The following is an 18,625-nucleotide window of genomic DNA, read 5'->3' on the forward strand; positions in this document are numbered from 1 at the left end:
AGGCTGCTGCGAAGGCGGCTGCGCTCTCTCACTGCCGTCTCGGGAGTGTGCTGGTCCTCTGTTTCCATTTGGTCTTGAGTGGTGCTGAGTGAGGTGACCTTTCGGGTCGCGCCCGGGGCGCGAGGGTGGAGGGCAGCCTTTAGCACACCTCCTTGCCCGTGCTGGTGCCCGGCAGGATGTTGAGCTGCGTCAGCTGCGCGGCGTGCTCCTTGGCCTTGAGCCGCAGCGCCGCTATGCTCGAGGCGCGTCTGTCTGCGGCCGCCGTGGCCGGGTCGGCCAGCGCGCCCGACGCCACTGCGCCCTCCACGGCCGGCGTGGGCTGTCTCAGGAGCGCGGCCGCGGTCGACGCGCTGGTCAGCGGGGCCATGGTGGAAAAGAGCCTGCAAGGACAGCAAAAGAGCGCGGTGACGCCCCGAGAGCTGCGCGCAGCGCCTCGGGCAGCCTTGCCCGCCGCCTCTCCCCGGGGGAGCAGAGGGGCGCCGCCGTTGGGGCGCAGAGTCGCAGGGCCGGGGCCGGCCCGGGGCTGGGGAGTAGCTGGAGGCGCGGGCGGGAGGCTGGGGCGCTCTAACGGTTGACCAGGGCAGGAAACGAACAGAGGGGAAAAATGACCGAGGGGCCAGATATTCCTGGAGGGACCAGAGCCGTGGCGGAAGCAAGCCCCGAGTCCCCGAACCCCACGGCCCCACTGCGCGGATTCTGGGCTTTCGCTTAAGAAGGGAGTGTACTTTAGGAGCTCCAACTGCCTATAATACTATTTGCCGAGAGAGAGAAGAAGAGAGACAAAGAGAAAGGAGAGAAAGGGAGGAGAAGAAAAAGAGAAAGAAAGGACAAAGTGGGATTAAAACTGAGAAAGACCTGTGCTGCACTTTGTACTCCTTCTATAGAGCGCCTTCTCGGCCCGGGGCTCCTTTCACCCTGGAAAAGCTGGTCTTGTTCGCCAGCCTTCCCGCCGCCGCGGCCGCCCTCCTGCGCCGGGCAGAGCTGCCAGAGCCAGACCGACGACCGCGAGGTGGGGAGGGGGGCTCCCGCCTGTTGATTTCCGCTCGCCAGGCAGCTCTGACCCGCTAGGAGCGCATTGCCTGCGCCGCACGCACTCACCAGTACCAAAGAGCCCCCCGCGTGCGGCGCACGGCGAAACCCAAGTCTGGGACTCCAGTCCGCGAAACCGCCTCCAGAAGGCGCCAGCATTGACCCGCACGGCGCTTCCACCCTCTGCACTGCACCGCGCCAGACTGCGGCAGAGGCCGAGCCGGCCCTGACCCTCAATGCCGCCGCCACCACCACCACCACCCCCGCCGCTAGCTCCCAGGGCTTTGGCTCGGCCCCCCGGAAGGCCAACTCAGGGTTTCCACGATTAGAAATAAGCCCACTTGGGCTCGAGGAGCGCCCCTCGCTTCTCCCAAGCCCACCTTCCACCTCTTGTGCCACCCCCACCGCGCCCCTCCTCCAGCCTCTCCAAATGTCGCAGCTGGTACTCCAGCCATGGTTTGGCAACTTTTACCAGTTACTTGTGAGAAGAGAGAAAGGAAGGGTGGTGGGCGAGGGACAGAGGACTTAAACATTTTTTTCCAAAAGGAAATAATAAAGTGTGGCCTGGAGGGGGCGTGACATGCCCTGGTTCCACTAGGTAAACTGAGTCACTAACTACACTTCAGTGCACTTTAAGTTTACTTCATTGGTTGTTACAAGAAAGTAATTTTACTGAGTCTTTTTTGAAAATTTTCTCCAAGATGATTTTTTTAAGTGGCTGCGCAGTTGGATGAGTCTATTATTTCTTTGTTCTCCCAAAGAGAGATCATTGAAACTGCATTCAGTTTTATTTTCACTGCACTTTCCAACTTAATACATCTCTCCTTTGTTTCTTTGTCTGTATGATTATACAGACTTTTAATTTCATCATTCGATGTTCATTTAAAGAAAGGGATTTATAATATATGATGAACCGTTTCTTTGAGTTCGTTGTCTTGTGCTGCTCTGGGGGTCCGGGGTTGCATATATGAGGGTGTGGTTGGCAGCGAATCACTTGAATGACAAGGAAGGTAGAGTCTGGAGAAGAAGAAAGATTTCTTTGGACCCAGAGGGCCCTTGGTCCCAGGGCTGTATTCCTCTGGCTGCCAGGCTTTAGGGAATGAGGAAGGATTTTTGCAAAAGTTTAAAAGTCATCTCGGCTCTGCAGCCTACACCTGTACCCTTTTACACACACACCACCTTTGGTCTGGGCTGTTGCTGCCTTCAAATGGTACTTTAGAGCTTTCATTGAACACTTCCAATTTATGTGGTTGTTGTTGTTGCCACTGCCCTTCCCTCTGCCGTTCAGCCCCAAGTCATTCCCTTCAAGATCCGCACTGTTTAAAGCAATATTAGAGATTATTTTCTTTGGCTAAATCTCAAGTTAAGCCAAAGAGGAAAGACATGTGTAGTCCCTACCTATCTCTGGCCTCCTCCCAGGGCCCCTGCCTCTGTGCGTGTTTGCGAGAGACAGACTCCCCGAAGCCGCGTGTTACCTGCCGAACGCAGGGCTGATGAAGGCCGGGTGCCGGAACACTGCGGCTCCGAGGAAAGTGCTCAGGCCCAGCGGCGCCCCGCTGGGCGGCAGGCTGGCCGAGCCCGGAGGCGGAGGTAGGCTCGGGAAGGCGGCGGCGGCGGCTGCAGCAGCGGCCGTCCAGGCCGAGTCGAGCGCGGGATGGTGCGGAGGGAAGGGGCTGGCGTCCAGGTAGGGGCTGAGCGGGTGGGTGGCCGAGAGCGGCCCGGGGAAGGGCAGACCCGGGGGGTGGGTCTGTGCGCCCGCCTTCTCCCGCTTGCGCCACTTCGCCCGACGGTTCTGGAACCAGACCTGCAGAGCCGAGAGAGGCAGGGGTCGGCGCCGCTCCGGCCGGGTAGCGCTCCCGGCGGTCCCCGCCTCTTCCCCCCGCGCCGCGGGCCCTCCCTCCTTCCCACTTTCCCCCTGCAGCCCTCGCCCACCTCGCCCCTCTGTGGCCTCAGGTTGTTCAAGGACACGTCTGGGACCAAAGGGGCAAAGAAAGAGGGCCTAACTTAAAGTCATCCGGAACTACCCGGCAAATGAACCCTTTCCAGTGGACATTTTAACTAGCCTGGTTCCTTTCCAAATTTAACAAATGGTTTGTTGTATTTAGAAGTGAGGAAACCAAGGTTTACATGGCTGCGCTGCCATTTGCTTGCTGTGTGTCTTTAAGCAGGTCACTTAAACCTCTCTGAACCTCAGTTTTCTAATCTGTAAAATGGGGATAATAAAACTTTATTCATAAGGCTGTGATGAGGAATGAGTCAAATAAGGCATGTGGAAGCTGGCATTCAGTGATGACTCTTGGGAACAGACAGCCATCAAGAGAAGAATGCACAGCAGCTTTCTGGGGCAAATCAGTTCTTTTCACCTATTTCGGGTTTTCCCAAGAGGTGACAAAATCTTTGCTCTCTGTTGAAAAGGGAATCAGGGAGGTGGTTCATTTAATCTTTCCAGAAATATTTACTGAACACCTATGAGCACTACCCTATGTTTGGGGGCTTGAGGGGAGCTGGGGCTGAGGGAAGAAATACCCACGATAATTAGCAAACAGGCATACAGTTTAGGAGGCAGTTGTAATGCAGTGTGGGGTACACAGCCTGCTATCTGCAGGGGCTCCATGCAGGGCCAGGTTCTACCAAGGAAGGCAGTGACTGCATGGATCAGGTCTACAGTGATACTTGGACACAGAAACCAGAGTGGGGGATACCTGGAGACTGGGCACATCTTCATAGCTAACCGGTCCTTTATTTCTTCTGGGGATGTGGTTTAGGTAGGTTATTTAAGTAAGATAGTTGTAGGCTGGGGGGAGGTTTTCCGCACAAGGTATCTTCCTAATTGTTAATAGAAAGCAGTTTTAGTAGAGACCTTTACCTGAAATGTGGCAGCTACCATGGTCTAAAAATAACTTTTAGGAGCATGAAATTATTTTTATGTGACCTGCTCATCACACCCACAGCTGAGAAGATACGCTCCTTCTCCCTTGAAGGCATTAGTATTTTTAGGACTGAGTTTATGCCTGCACACAAGTCTAAAAATTAAGAATGAACTCTGGGGCTATACAGAGTTATATTAAAATATAATGTAAATGATCCCAGAGGTATATGTTTTTTAAAATTTTAAGACATCTATATGCCTTTCAGATATACACACTGGGGTTGTCGTTACTAGCACTGGTATCTAGGTTTGGTTTGACTTCTAGATAGCCACCTAAGATAAGAAAAATTGAGAATCCAAGTCGGTTGATTACTTAAAATTCTGCCAAAAGGGGGCCCATCCATCACATTTCACAGCCCTCAAATGATCTATTTGAGAATTGCAGAAACATTCCAGTGTGGAAATTCAGAGACTTGAAAAAATTAAGACTAGATGGGACCAGGCTGGGTGGGCAGCTTTTGTGTATCCAAATCTGTCTAGACAAGAATACCCGCCACTCCTCGATGGCAGTGAAAGGAGTCAAGGGAGGGGGGACGGTGGAGGCAGAATGCCCTCAAAGAACATGGAAACCTTCTAGAGACAGATCGGCTCTCGGCTCAACTGCAATTATCAAGATGTCCCCCTGCAATTCCTCATTATTGAATTAATACCTCTGAGGCCCCCCAAAGGTAAACGAAAGGACTCTAATAATTCATATTCACTTAATTACATCTTCTCCAGTGAATAGGGAGAGAGGAGAAGGGGAGGGGGCGCTCTCTTTCTTTTTAAAAGTTATTTAACTTTCCCACGACTCGTTCCCCTGAGCAGAAAATGCAGAGTTGCTGTCACATCTCTGTTTGACAATGGAGAAATGTGTCAACAGAAAGGAGGGGACAGGCCTCATCATTAGTCCTCTAATGCAAGAAGCTGTTGTGTATTAAATGAGCCATATGGAATTTATTGTGCTTTATCAGCGCTTGATTTTGACTGTAAAGTGATTCACTCAGCTCCTAACCCAGGGACATCTGTTTTCTGTTGGCCATCGGGGCTGCCCAGTGTTGATCGTCTCTTTGGTTATGGGGCCTGGGTTCGGAAATGCACTCTGGTATGGGGCTGCAAACACCTTTAATAGCATTGCACTCACTCCCTATTAGATCAATGTGGGCTCATTGCTATAAAAAATGGGAAATCAAATAGCATTAGCCAGCTCCTGTGCGGGCGGAGGGGAAATCAAACAGCATTTTGCCTTCAAATGGCCCTGTTTGTTCTAGCACTAAGTGGGCTTTTATGAAGCCCGATTGGAGACTTAATCGCAGCCAAATACCTGCTTGGAGCTGAGCGGATTTGTCTAACAACCAAATCCATGCTCCATCCCATTATTTCAACCAGGAAAAGTCAGTTCGCAGATTGTTTCCGACAGGGGCTGTGGACCAGGGGGCTTCTGAACTGCAGTCTTGGGGACCCTGAAACCCCCTTCTGATCCTGGACTCCTTCCACAAGGCTCCCAAACCTAGAAACCTTCCCCTTCCATCTCCCAGATCTTCATATTTTAATATGATTTTGTGCAGGAGTGTTTATCTTTCTGATTCTGCTTCTCTTCATTTTATGAAGGGGGTCTCTCAAGAACCCCCTAATCCATCAACCCATCTCTCTTCCACTCGTCCCCCAGCCCACTGCCCCTCTTCTCCTCCCTCTCTGCAGTGCAGCTCACCTGGACCCGGGCCTCAGTCAAGTCCAGCCTCATGGCCAGTTCCTCCCTATAAGAAAGCAACACACAGGCAGGAGGTCACTGCAGGCTCCAGCAAGCCCCTGTCAGCCACCTTTCCTTCGCTGGCATCCTCTTCCAGTAGGGTCTAACAGACACCTGGGCATCACCACCCCTTCAACACTGGAGTGTCTTCTATTTGACTGCAAACATGAAAACACAATACACTCCCAGATATAGGATGTTGTCTATTCTGTTGCATCATACTATATTCAAGAGTGACAGTGGCGACTTCTTGACTGTACAAGTCTCGGATTCTCTCTCTCTCTTAAGCTAGAGTTAGATAAGACACACACACACACACACACACACACACACAGTGCTTATAGCCTCTTTTGTCCTAAGAGTAAATGGGAGAACTCGCACTCAACTAAAAACATTTCTTTCACCCTCCTTGTTGCTTTCTGCCTTCTTTAGAAAACGTTCTCTCCCCTCTCCTTCCTCTCTCTCCAGCTCTCTGCCTCTCCTTCCATCTCTCTCTCTCCCCCGCCTCCCTCCCTCTCTCACCCCCTTAGGTCATACTCCCCATTACCCTCTGGAGATATGTTAAGCTTGTTAAGAGTTCAGTGGGGTAATTTTTCGATTAAACAAAATTCTGCGCACCTCCTGACTTCAGTGCCCACTACAAACCCTGCCCATCTCAGGGGAAGTCAATTTAACTGAAACCCTACCCCATCATTGCAGTTATTACTGCGACAATTAAGGCAAATAGGAAACCATTAAGATGCTGTAAAACGGCTTACAACCTGTTTACCGAAAATATGAGCGCGAGGAGAGTAATTGGCTCTCCAATCACTAATATGAAAGAGCGGGGGCTGCCCCAGTCTGGGACCCGGCCTGGCCCACACCTGGAACTTCAGGACTGGGAGAAAACTGGTTCACTGGAGAGCTTCCTGCTGCTTCCTGCTACAGTCAGCATCAGCAGATCTAAAACCCCAAAACCACACTCCTGCCTGGGTCCCGGCAGGAGCCAAGGGGCTCTAACTAGCCCCATGGGTGGGAAAGAGGTGGGCATGGAGTGGTGGTGAGCAGCCACCCCTCTTCGTCTACTTTGGTTCCCCTGGAGAAGCTAAAAGGGCAGACCTGCGTGCCAAGCGACATCACATCATTTTCTTCTTTTGAATTATATGTGTGTGATAAACGCAAAAAGCAGGTTGGCCGCTTAGCTATTTGATAGAGACAATTACTTTAGAATTTATTTTCTTTTTAAAAGATAATAAAGGGACTGGATGACACAGGGGAGGGCCAAGTTTAGCTCAGGGGATGATCAAGTTTAGTGCTTTGCCCCGAATCAGATCTACCCTCTTCGTTTCTGGTTAGGAGACAGTTTGGCAATTAATTGCTAGACCAACTACCCTTGAGCGTTGTTGGCTCAGGCCTCCAGAGTATTAAGCAATTTCTCCTCGGGTTCAAATGGGGCAGGCAGCTTTCCGGGGCTACTAAAATGCACATTGAAAAGTCGTACACGGCTCCTGCGAAGGTGGGGCTGCTCGAGCTTGACAAACCCAAGTCCGGGCTGACTCCCATCCCCTTTTTCCCTCCCCGCTGGGGAAAGTTGGCCCTTACCTGGCTCCTCGCCTGAGCCAGACCTTAGCTTTGGGGTGGGAGAGGAAGGCCCCCTGCCGGGCCGGCATCCCAGGTATGAATCAGCTGGCCCTCTGGGGCCCAGTCTTCTCACAGGTACATCTTTCCCCCAAAACTCGGGTGAGTGGGAATGGAGCGGATCCAGGAGGAACACCCGGGTTTAGACACCGGTCAGAAGGGGGAAATTCCCCCCAGCTGTTCTGTCTACTGCCTGCCAGGCTCCCAGCAGTCAAAGCCTGCCCCTGTAAACCCGCGTACAGTAAACCAACACTGGGTTTAATGTACGTGGAGGGCGAGAGGACAGCGATGAAAAGGGGAGATTCTGGTCGGTGCCTCCGCAGACCAAACACTGCCCAGTTCTGACTTCCTTCGGTTATTCCAGGAGTCCTCAAACGACAGAACTTGGATCTTTTTAACGGCCTTCTCTGCAGGCGCGGGCATCTTCACTGCGAACTGCGTAACTGATACCCACCAGGCTCCCGGGGCATCAGGCGGGGAGGGCAAGCACCACACAGCGGCCAAAAATAGCCCTTGCTTAGCCCTGGCGGCGAGGGCCGGCAGCGCTGCTTGCGCCTCGCCTGGGACCTGGCGTGGACTCCGGATTGCAGCGCCAGGGGCCCTGAGTGTGAGCGCTCGGGTGCGCACGTCTCCAAGGTGGCGCGTTCGGGCGCCCTTTGGAGAGGCCGTTTCTTTTTCTCTCTCTAGCTAAAACTTGTAATTAACAAAATTAAACTGGAGAGACCTCCGGAAGGGGGAAAAAAAAAAACCAAAAACAAAACCCATCCCAGTCTAAACTTAGGAGCCCAGAGTAGAGAGGCTGGGAGGGTGTTTTTGGTCAACAGGGGTTTGGCCTTTGGGAGGGCGCGCCTGGGGTGAGTCCAGGAGTTAAGTAAGCCCCTGCCCCAGCCCCAGGGCCCTGTCCGCCCACCTTCCCTCTCCGGGACCCACTCGCGCCCTCCAGCCGCTGCTGCCACGCTCCCCCCTCGCGCGTACCTGGTGAAGACGTCTGGGTAGTGCGTCTTCTGGAAGGCCCGCTCCAGTTCCTCCAGCTGGTAGCTGGTGAACGTGGTGCGGTAGCGCCGCTGTTTGCGCTTCAGCAGCCCCTCCTCCGAGTCGCTGCCGGCAGACAGGCACACGCTATCCTCGCCGTCCTTGCCCTCAGCGTCCTCCGGGTGCAGCAGCAGCTCCTCCTTGGGGGACAGCTCCCCGCCCTCGGAGGCCGCGGCGGCGGCGGCGGCGGCGGCGGCGGTCACCGCTCCAGTGGCGGGCACGGCGCAGCGCCGCGGTTCCTTGAGCAGCGCGCGGGCGTCGTCCTCCAGCAGCTCCTCCTCGTCGTCCTCCAGCAGCTCCTCTTCCTCGTCCTCGTCCTCTTCGTCCTCCAGCAGCTCCTCCTCCTCGTCCTCGGCGCCCGCGCCGCTACTGGCCGCCGGGGCGCCACCTGGGCCGCCGGCCGCGCCAAGGCGCTCGTCCGGGTGCCCGGCGCCCCCCGGGCCGCCCAGCTCGTCCAGCGCGGGCGGTGGCGGCACGAAGGGCGCCCCGTTCTCGCGGTACGACTTGCTGCGGCTGATGCTCACCTGCGGCGCCTGGCTGATCTTGAGAGTGTCCCAGGCCGCGGCGGCGGCGGCGGCGGCCGCCACGGCGGCCCCTGGGCCATCCGGCCGCTCCCCGGGCCGCGCGGTCGGCGGCGGCGGCGGCGGCGGGGCCTCCCCCCGCGGGCCCGCCGTGGCCGTGGCGGCCGCCGCCGCCGCCGCCGCCGCTGCCGCCGCCGCCGCCGCGGCGCCCTGGAGGAGGCGGCCCCCGCCCGGGCCGTACAGGCGCCGCAGCTTGGGCGGCAGGTGCAGCTCGGCCTCGAACGGGGCGCTGCTGCCCTTGGGGGAGCCTGCGGGCAAGGGAGAGCGGTCAGCGCGCCGGCCGCCCGGCCGGCCCGGCCAGAGTCGCCGCTCGGGCCGGCCCTCCGCCGCTCCCTCCGCGCCCAGGCCCCGATGCGCGCGGCGCCCCCCGCGCCACTAGACTCCGAGCCCTCCCCTCCTTCCCCAGTTTTCTTGCTTTTCCTTTTTCCTTACCTCTCTCTCTTTCCCTTGCCCTTGCTTCCTTCTTTTCCCCCTTTCTCCTCCTCTATGGGTCCTTTCCTTTCCCTCTCTCCTTCTTCCCTTTATTTCCTTCCTTCCTTCCTTTATTTCTTTCTCTCCTCGCCCTTCCTTTCATTTTTAAATCACTTTTTCTTTCTCTCTCTCCCCGTCTCATCATTCTTTTCGCATCTTCCTCCTCTCCATTCCCTTCCCTTCTCTTTTTGTGCACTCTTCTCCCCTTCTTCCTTCCCTCCTTTATTGTTTTCTTTTTCTTTCCTCTTGTCCTTCCTTTCACCTTTTCCCTTCCCATTTCGGGGCAAGAGGGAATCTGCAAACATTCAACAACTTTTTAAAAAATCACCACCACTCTGAAAACTTTGCGCACGACCTCTGCCCTCAGCTCTGCCACGCGTTCCCGGCTGCGGGTTGGCGAGAGGGGCCACTGCCTGGCGGGCACCGGGGAAGGAGGGAGCGGCCCAGTGGCCCTGGGTGAGGACCTGGCCCCAACAGCCCCCAGCAGGAGGGGCGGGGGCTGCTGGCCCAGAAAAATCGTCCTGGAGAAAATGGGTTTGGAAAGGCCTGGGTGGGGACGTAAGGGGGTGCAACAGGCACAGAGCGCTCCTTCCCCTCGAGGAAGCGCCTGGCATAGGTGCCACTGCAGGCTAAAAAAAGAAAAGGAAAAAGTCAGTTTTATTTTAAACGCCCCCTTCCCCGCTAACCGCTCCTGTCTTCCAAGTGACGTTGCGGCTGGACCGCTGGTTTACAGATTTTAAAAGGCGAAACTTGAGTGTAACGGGTTTGGGGCAAAACGACAGTTGTTCTGGAATTTTTAATTTTAGGGGGGAAAAGAGCCTTAAAACATCTCAACTCTTGAAAAAAATAATAATAAAAAAAAAACAGGAAAGGAAAAATTAGCACCCAGAAGCCGCACATTTCATACACTTCAGATACAAGAAGGAACATTTGGGGAATCCCAGGGAGATGTTTTCTGCAAAGCTTGGGTTTAAAAGATCACAAGTAATCTACAATTTTAAAAAGAAGAAAAAAGCAGAACACCTCGTATAAAGAAATCTTCCCAAGAGGAAAGGCCAAGGCGCACTCCGCCTGGAGTCCCCATTCACAGCTTTTGGGGTTCTTCTCTTCACCAAGTTCTTACAAGAGTCCACCCGGCTCCTGCTGTTCTTGGCCCGTCGCCCCTCTTCAGAGCACCCGCAAGGCCACCAAAGGGGGTATTTAAACGACCTAAGAACCAATACCGAGAATCTAAGGGCCCTCGAAGCAAAGCTTGGTCTCTGCTTTTTCTGGAAGCAGAGAGGGAGGGAGAGACATCCACTGGCAAGAGGTTTACCGCTCTTTGAGGTACCAGGCCTCAGAGTTGTTCCCTCTTTTTTCCTCTGTCTCCAGTTGGACAGCCGCAGGCCCCTGGCCCCGGAACATCACACATCCAAACCAGTGCCTAGCACCCTTTCCAGGGGCTCGGCAAGCACAGCCTTACCTTGCACGGCCTTTTCCTGGTCGGTGCGGCTGGCCAGCGGAGCGGGCAAACTCTGCGCGGCTCCCAACAGCCGCATTTTGCACGGGCTCCTCCGGCCCAGGATGCTGTCGATGCAGTAAGAGGAGAGCAAAGTTGGAGATTTACTTTTGCACTCGGGCCTCTCGGAGCAGCCCTCCTCCTGGTACTGATTGCTCATGGCTGGGTTTTTTCCCCTGGGCGCAGAGAAGCGGGCCGCGGGCTGCCTCTCGGGGCGGGTGGGATGGATGGGTGTGTGTTGAGGGGGTGGGGTTAGATGGCTGGTTATAGTGGATATTATTGCGATCTCTGTGCCTCTCGGCCTCTCTCGGTCGCTGGCTGCCGGCTCCCGCCCTGCCTACGGCCGGAGCTCGCCCTCTCGGCGCTCAGGACAAGCAGTAACAAGTGTAGTGAGCGGCGGGCGCGGAGCGCTGGAGTCTCTCTCCTCCACGTGCTGAGAGGCGCCCTCTGATTGGCTCTCGCCAGAGGCCGGGCTGCTCCGGGCTGTGCGCTCCCGGCAAAGCCCGGACTGGATTCCGGAAAAGCCGGCGGTGGAGGAGGGGCGGCAGCAGGCACGCACCCGAGCCGATTTTATTTTTATTTTTTGTTTTCAACTAGCAACTTTCTAAATACTCCATTCTGTTCCTGCCGCTCCTCCTTTAACCCTTTAGGGCTAGCCCCAAGCTCTAGCATCTTCGGATGTCAGGCCAGTGGGTGCCATTTGGGCGGCGTGCGCCCCTTCCACCAACCCGAGGACCTCACTCCCTCGGAGGCAAGGCCTTGGGGCTTGGCTCGCGTAAGGACGGATTTGGCCCTTTTCAAAACCAATGTTGCGCTCCCAGGACAGTGCCTTGACTTCAGAGGCCCTCAGCCACCGTCCTCTTTAGGCCGGACGCGCCGCCGGAGTGACGGCCGCCGGCAAAGTCTGTCGTTGGGGCGTTCAGTGTTCTCTTGTGGCCCAACGCCTTGAGCTGTGAGTCCTCTCCTTGAGTCCGGCGGTTGCTCTCTTTTTAGTAGGGTCAGATCACCGTCTTCAACTCTGCAAAAAGTCCCCTTAAAGACAAAGGTCTGAAAAAAAAAAAAAAAGACAAAGGTCTGCCAAAGGCGCGCGGCCTTCTCTAGAGCATCTACAGAACAGGAAGGGACGAGCGAGTATGGGCTGCGAGAAAGGGCAGCTGGGGACAGGCCCCGAGAGCCTCCCCCTTCTCCCCAGGCACGTTTCCGTCTTCTCCCCATAAGGTCGCCTCTGTTAGGCCGTCACCCTGAAGCTGGACACTCCCAGATCGCGCGTGCAGGGAGCGGGACCTAACCGGAGCCCTGAGCGCTCTAGGGTGGGAGAGACCCAGGTTCGGCCTCAACCAAATCTCAACGCCTAAAGTTCTGAACTCCCCTCCTGGCAAAGGCGAGAGAGCGAACCTCGGGGGGAGAGCACTTGTTTTTCTTCTTCCCCAAACAGCTTCCAGCGCGTCCAGCGCTGAGAACCGAGACCCAACTCCGACTGAAGTTGTGCCGAGCCCGGGCGAGGGGCTAGCAAGGGTGCCCTCTTTTTCTGGGTGCAGGGCCCAAGAGATAGCCAGGGGCCTCGGCGCTGGCAGGGTGGGGGCGAGGGTGGTGGGTGGGAGAGGAGCCGGGGAGGGGGAATCCACGCCGGGTTTTCCTCTCTCAACCCCTTCAATGTGTCAGAGAAAAGCGTTTTACAAAGGATTATACTTGAATCACTTACAGTCAGTATTTAAAAATACAAGGATGCATAACTGGGATTTTTTTCAGCCATAAACATCTGCATAACTCTTGGATACTGGTGGGTGGGTGGCAGACAGATCAGGCTGGCTTGGCAGGAGCATTCAAGACATAACTGGAGGGGATGAAGGGTCAGGAACAGGCACATCAATAATGTTAATACTAATGTGATATTACTAGTACTATTAAGAGCTAGACGAAGAGGATCTGTGTCTCTCGGGGTGTGTGTGTGTGTGTGTGTGTCTATGTCTGTGTCTGTGTCTGTCAGTCTGTCCATCTGTCTCCGCTCTCTCTGGCTTTTTGAGTCTCACCAGTTTTTCCTACACTTGGATGATGGGAGTTGGGGGCGAAAGAGAACCCGAGCTCTCTCTGACATTGATTTTCTTTTAAGCCCTCTCTGTTGTTCCAAGGCCCCTGGTATCTTCCGTGTTTGCCTGCATTCTCCCTTTTCTAGTCTCACCCACAGCTCTCTGTTATACAGTCCCGTTTAGCTTTAAAGTAACATTCTGCGCGCTGATTCCCTCCCGGGGCCCTGAGCGCCCACTCCCAGGGTGCGAGTCTCGACGGAGCCGAGAGGCGGAAAGACGCGTCGATCTGCTCTGAGCGAGCCTCCAGCCGCGGGAGCCTCGCGGGCATCCCTGCGGCTGGTCACTGGGAGAGACAAGGGCACTTTTCCCTCCCCAGCGGGCCCCGCGTCGGAAATCTACAAGACCCGGCTGCGGGTGGCTCCGTGACTTCAGAGTCACACTCCGTCACACGCAAGGAGTGGGTTGAAAATGAGTCCACAAGAAGACCGTGTTAAGAGATCCACAAACGCACAAATCATTTCTGAGAGCCTAACGGGGTTTCAACTCGGTGGAAGATTTCTTAGCTTCCGTCCCCCTCCTCCCCCTTCTGCAGCTGTTCTCCTTTTCTTAAAAAAAAAAAAAAAAAAATGAAGTCGGACTTTCTGCTGGGGTGTATTCTAATTTTAATCATCCACTGCAAAAGGGGAGGTTAACATAGAATTTCTGATTCTGACTTAATGACCCCTGGAATTAAATCTAATTCTATTAATGGAATGTAGCGTCTTTCTTTGGGAGACCTGGTGCAAACACTAGCATTGTTATTTTATCTTGTGTATTTTTGGTATTTTCTAATCAATCTTCCCAAGTGAGGACGCTATTGGGAACGCACATTCATTCACTTCGGGGAGAAGGGCCGGACTCTGCTCCCTTTACACCCAGCGGCCCTGAAATGATCTTTGTCACAATTCAGCACCCAAGTTCAAAATCTGCAGTTGGCTCTTGCTATTTCTGAAATATCATTATTATTATTATTTTTTAAAAAGAGAACTTTTCTAACATACCCACGGGGAGACAATCAGCTGGTATCTCCACAGTGTCTAATCAGAAGATGGGTTTAAGATATCTGTGTGTTATCCTACATGTGAGTTTAGAAAACAAAATGATGCCTCTAATATCTAAGAAGAATTTAGTTAATTTGTTGAGTAAGTAGACTTTTCAGGATTGGGCTATAGGACTATGTATAAAAGAACTTTTAGTTTAGCCAATTTCATGTTTGCACTGTCGGCAAGATGCCACTTTGCTTTTTTTTCACCTCACTTTCTCCACTTTCTTTTACCCACTAATCAAAAGGAATTTCATTTTAGTAATAATATTATTCACGTTCGTACTTTGTTACTCACCACTCCTGGTTCCTCTAATCTTTGAGATCTGTAACTGTTGGTTTTCTTTTCCTGGGCTGCCTGGAAAACAATGGTTTGCAGTTCATCTGCTTTTAAAATCAATCACTAAGATAAAAATGACAATTATAGCCGGAAGTGAGGGTCAGAGGTGTTCAAAACTATTGTTTATGGTGAAAAGGACGAGGCTTGTCCCCAGGATTGGAAATAATAATTACCTAGAAGAGGAGAATGGAAGAAACCCCTTTCTTTTCTGTGGTGAGAGCTAATTCTACATTGTAGCTTCAAAATTATATTTGCAAGAAATGCGGGATAAGGGGGTGGCAGTCAGATGTTATTATCCAGGGAAAAGAAATGTTTGGAGGAGAGTTAACCTTGCACACTTTTCATTTGAGATGTTTTAATTTATTGTGCAATATACACATAGATAAATAAAGCTGTGATGGGCTTCCAGCCACACCGGCCGACTCAGGTCTCCTTAAATTATGCTCAACCTCTTCAAAACATATATTTAAACAATAGAAATAAACTTCATTGGAGTCTGGCGACCAATTTGGAAGCCATTGGAAGGGAAGACAATAAGTCCTGATTACACGCGAGGATTCTCTGTGATGTGATATCCCCTTTGCCAAGTCATTTTGCTGTTTTATTTATTTAATTTCTTTTTTTTTTAAACAAACTTTCATTCATTTATGGTCTTCCGCAACCTGCTAATTTAACACTGGAGCGCGTTATTGCAGTGTTAGGAGGAGAGAAAGAGGGAGAGAAAACAACAATACTGCAATGATCCAAATGATACAGTAGAATTATAGCAATTATAGTTCTACTTGTGGAAGAAAACCTTGCTGAGATCAGGCAAACAAACTGAAGCCTTGTGAGGATAACAAGCGTCGGGATTGACAGCCGGTGCTGGGAAGAGCCGGAGGGCACAAACAGAAATATTTGCCTCCCCCCTAACCCCCCCTTAACTCCAACCAGTCCAGGTTAACCTCCTCAAATACTGCTTTCACAGTCTTATTCACTTCAGGCTATGCATTTCATGCACAAATCGAGGTCTCTCCTCCTGGAAGTCTGTTAATAGGAGGAAATGTATCATAATCTGCTTGCCCCTCGCCTTCTCTGCCCGCTGCTTGCCCTGCACTCCCTACCCTGCCTCAGTTCTTCCCACGGCTGCTGGGATCTGTCTGTGGACGGTGTTTGTTGATGCGTTTACCAAAGGAGCAGCCCGTGGAAAGATCCAAAGGGACTGAGAACGTAGGTTTGCCAGGAAGGCTCCTTGGCGTTCGCTGTTCCTCCCGTCTTTGCCGTGTCGTCCGCCGGAGCCGGGGCGGGGGGCGGGGTGCGGGTCCACCGTCAGGGCTCGGCTGGGAGAGTTTTGTTGGGAAGCGACGCTTTGGGAAGGGTCGCGAGGACCGCGGCCGAGCCCTCAAGGTACGGACGCGTGGTGTGATTACTGTGTTAAGACAACTCCCCTGATTGTCAAACTTCACCACTTTCGGTTACCCGCCAGCAGCCAGCGGAAAGGGGCCCGGGGAGCAAGAACTAGAGAGAAAACAGCTCCCCCAGCCGCCCCATCACCTCCAATCATCCGTCCAGGCGGCCCACCGAGTCATTTCCAAGCCTGGCTCCCAGCACAAAGCCAGGCGGACGGTCACAGCCTCACGTCTGCCCTCGGGGGGCTGCGGGGCTGGGGGAGCGCGGTCCCCTCCCGCGGGCGAGAAGCAAGTGGGTGGGCTGTCACCCCGAGCCCCTCGGTCGGAGCCCCCCATCTCCTGTCTCACCCACCCCCCACGATTCCATAGCGGAGAGGGAAACCTCGGCGCCCGGTCATCACCACCACCTGGTTTCCTCTCCATCGCCGGACGGCGGGACCCTGGGTGCGTCCAGGGTCGAGGCGGGCCCCGTGCAGCCGTTACTCTGTAGCTGCTACTCCAGGCGCCCCCGGACGTGGAGGGAGCATGGGTAGGAGCTCGGGTGCGGAGTAACCAGGGACCCGACGCCGGCGTCAGTCCCGAGGCCCGGCAGACCCCGGCTGTCGGCGTTCTCGCAGCCGAGCCCGGCTCGCGCGCTCGGCTCGGCGCCACGGCCAGAGGGCGCCCCCTAGCGGGGGTTCGGGGCGGGCCGGGCCCTCCCGCCGCAGCCTCTGGGGATTGAAGTTGGCAGATCCCCGCGATCCCGCAGGAATGAATGGGGGAAGAAAACAAAAGCCTTGGAAACATTTCCAAGTGTGCAATAAAAGACCCATCTGTACCTTTCTTCTCCAGCGCGTTTGTGGTTAATGTCCCCCCATGAGCGCGAGAAGGGAGATAATTGCTGGGTGGATTCTTGCTGGCGAACCTCAGGAAACACTGGCCCGAGAAGTGGAATGATTGGGGGTGGCGTGAAGGCAAGCGTGCAGAGGCTGCAACACCAGCCGGAAAGTTGAATCTGCTGTCCGTGGGGTGTTCATGGAGGCCTGGCCGCTTGCGACCTCACCCTCACTCCGCAGTCCTGATTGAGGGGTCATCTGAAGATGGGTACTCTGAGATTTCTTTTCTTTGAAATCGGTCTTTGTGGCACCCCTACACTTCTGGCTCTGTGAAATCAGCCCCCCACTTCGTGACTCTAGAATACCCCACCTTCGAATTCTAGGGTCCTCCCTTTTTTGACTTGATCCCCCACCTTCCACCTCTGTGATTCCTGACTCTGGCTCTAGCATCCCCCCACCTCTCACTTGATGACTGACTACTTTGTGGTCCCCCTGATCGGGCCACCGCCCTGCATCTCCCCAAGGAATCGGAATCTTTGCATCAGAAAATCGTTGAAGCCCAGATCCAGCGCTCTCCGCTACTCACAAATCCCCTACCCCTTCTTGGTGTGACTATTAATGGAGAAGAGAGGAAGCAGGGTTCTTGTCCAACTCTCTTTGACTGCTCTACCTGAAAAAGGTGACTTTTCTTGAAGCTCTTAGAACTTCTGGTTAGAAAATTATTGATGAAGCCTTTACAAAGATGAAAAATGCCCAGTTCACATCGACTTGTTATTTCTTTTGCAATGAGTGTGTTAATTCTAACTCATCCATCACAAAAACACAAGTCGTGCTTCTCAAGACCTGCGTGTCTGCAGTCTCAAGTCCTCAGTCCTGCAGGATTTTCAAGTCATACTAAGGCCACCAAAACACATACTAGGTAAGGCCTAGAAAGGAAGAGTCCAAAAATTGGAGTGATGGCTCTTTACAGCCTCTTATTTTGCAATGTGTCTTGGTAATTGGGAAGTTCAACAGGAGGCTTTCCCTGCCCATAAAAGGCTGGTATTTCAGAATTAGGGGGAGCAGATGGAAGGGGTCCTGTGGGAAGGGAGGCGTGGGTGTCCCTTGTTTAATTAAGAGTTGCATTGTGTTGAAGGGAGGAGGGAAGATGCCGAGGCTGAACAGCGCTCTGTTCTCTTCATCACAAAATAACCTGCGAGGAAGAAAAAAAAAAAAAAACCCACAACTAAGACAGAGCCAGTGGTTCTGGAATAGATACTATTAGAACCGCAGTGCCTCTGGAATAAAGATATCTCATTTCCTGCCGCAGATCACTTACCCGATCAGAAAACACAAATAGCTGAACAGAAAGGGAGAAAATAGAGGAGGAGGACGGGGACGAGGAAGAAAGGCCCCCGGAATAAAAATAACTGCGCAGAAGGGCTTACATTCCCCGCGCTGACAGGCGTCTCCTCCAAATCTGGGGCGGTCCCGTCCTCTCCCCAGAGGCCCCCGCTTCTGCCCCCCGAGTTTCCAGCCCACCCGGGATCGTTTCGAGGACACTCAGCGTCTTTGGGGAGAAGGGGGAGGCTCCCGAGCTGAGAGGAGGGCGACGATGGAGGAGAACGGGGACCCTCAGGACCCAGGGGCCTCTTGGGGAGGCAGAGGCAGGGCCGCGGGCACCGGCCTGGCCCCCCGGGCCTACCCCGCGCGGCCGCAGGGCCGTCCGCGGGGCACCGCTAGGCTTCGGCGGCCTCGGTTTCCCCGTCGGGAACGAGGCGCCCCCACCCGGGGCTGGAGGAGCTGCTGGGGGCCCTGCGGGGGCCACCTGGACGCCCCACGTCGCGGCCTCTCCTCCCGGGATCCGGGGAGACCCAGAGCCGCGCCCCCGGTGACCCCCAGAGCGCCGAACTCCGGGAGCAGTGGCCGGACCCGGGCGCCCGCCAGAGGGCGCGGCGGGAGGGGGCCGGCGCGGCGGGGAGCAGAGTCACCCACCCGCCCTGGGGAAGGACCGCCGCCGGGAGGGGAGAGTCGAGGCAGAAAAGCTGGCTGGAGGAGAGCTTGTGCATCCGCTCAGACCCAAGAGCACCCAGCCGAGGCGGTGTTCCT

At 54.4% G+C, this 18,625-nt stretch overlaps 1 protein-coding gene across 1 annotated transcript; it reads right to left on the reverse strand.

Moving 5' to 3' along the window:
- On the reverse strand, window positions 1-11,046 carry ARX (aristaless related homeobox). The gene is made up of 6 exons (XM_065916663.1): window positions 10,851-11,046; window positions 9,717-9,934; window positions 8,280-9,292; window positions 5,649-5,694; window positions 2,505-2,833; window positions 1-380 (listed from the first exon to the last, which is right to left on the reverse strand). The coding sequence occupies exons 1-6, from the start codon at window positions 11,044-11,046 to the stop codon at window positions 140-142; spliced, it is 2,043 nt and encodes a 680-aa protein (XP_065772735.1). The 3' UTR covers window positions 1-139.
- Between the last annotated feature and the right edge of the window lie 7,579 nt (window positions 11,047-18,625).

The sequence above is a fragment of the Muntiacus reevesi genome, chromosome X, assembly GCF_963930625.1.
Source record: "Muntiacus reevesi chromosome X, mMunRee1.1, whole genome shotgun sequence".
Classification (NCBI taxonomy): domain Eukaryota; kingdom Metazoa; phylum Chordata; class Mammalia; order Artiodactyla; family Cervidae; genus Muntiacus; species Muntiacus reevesi.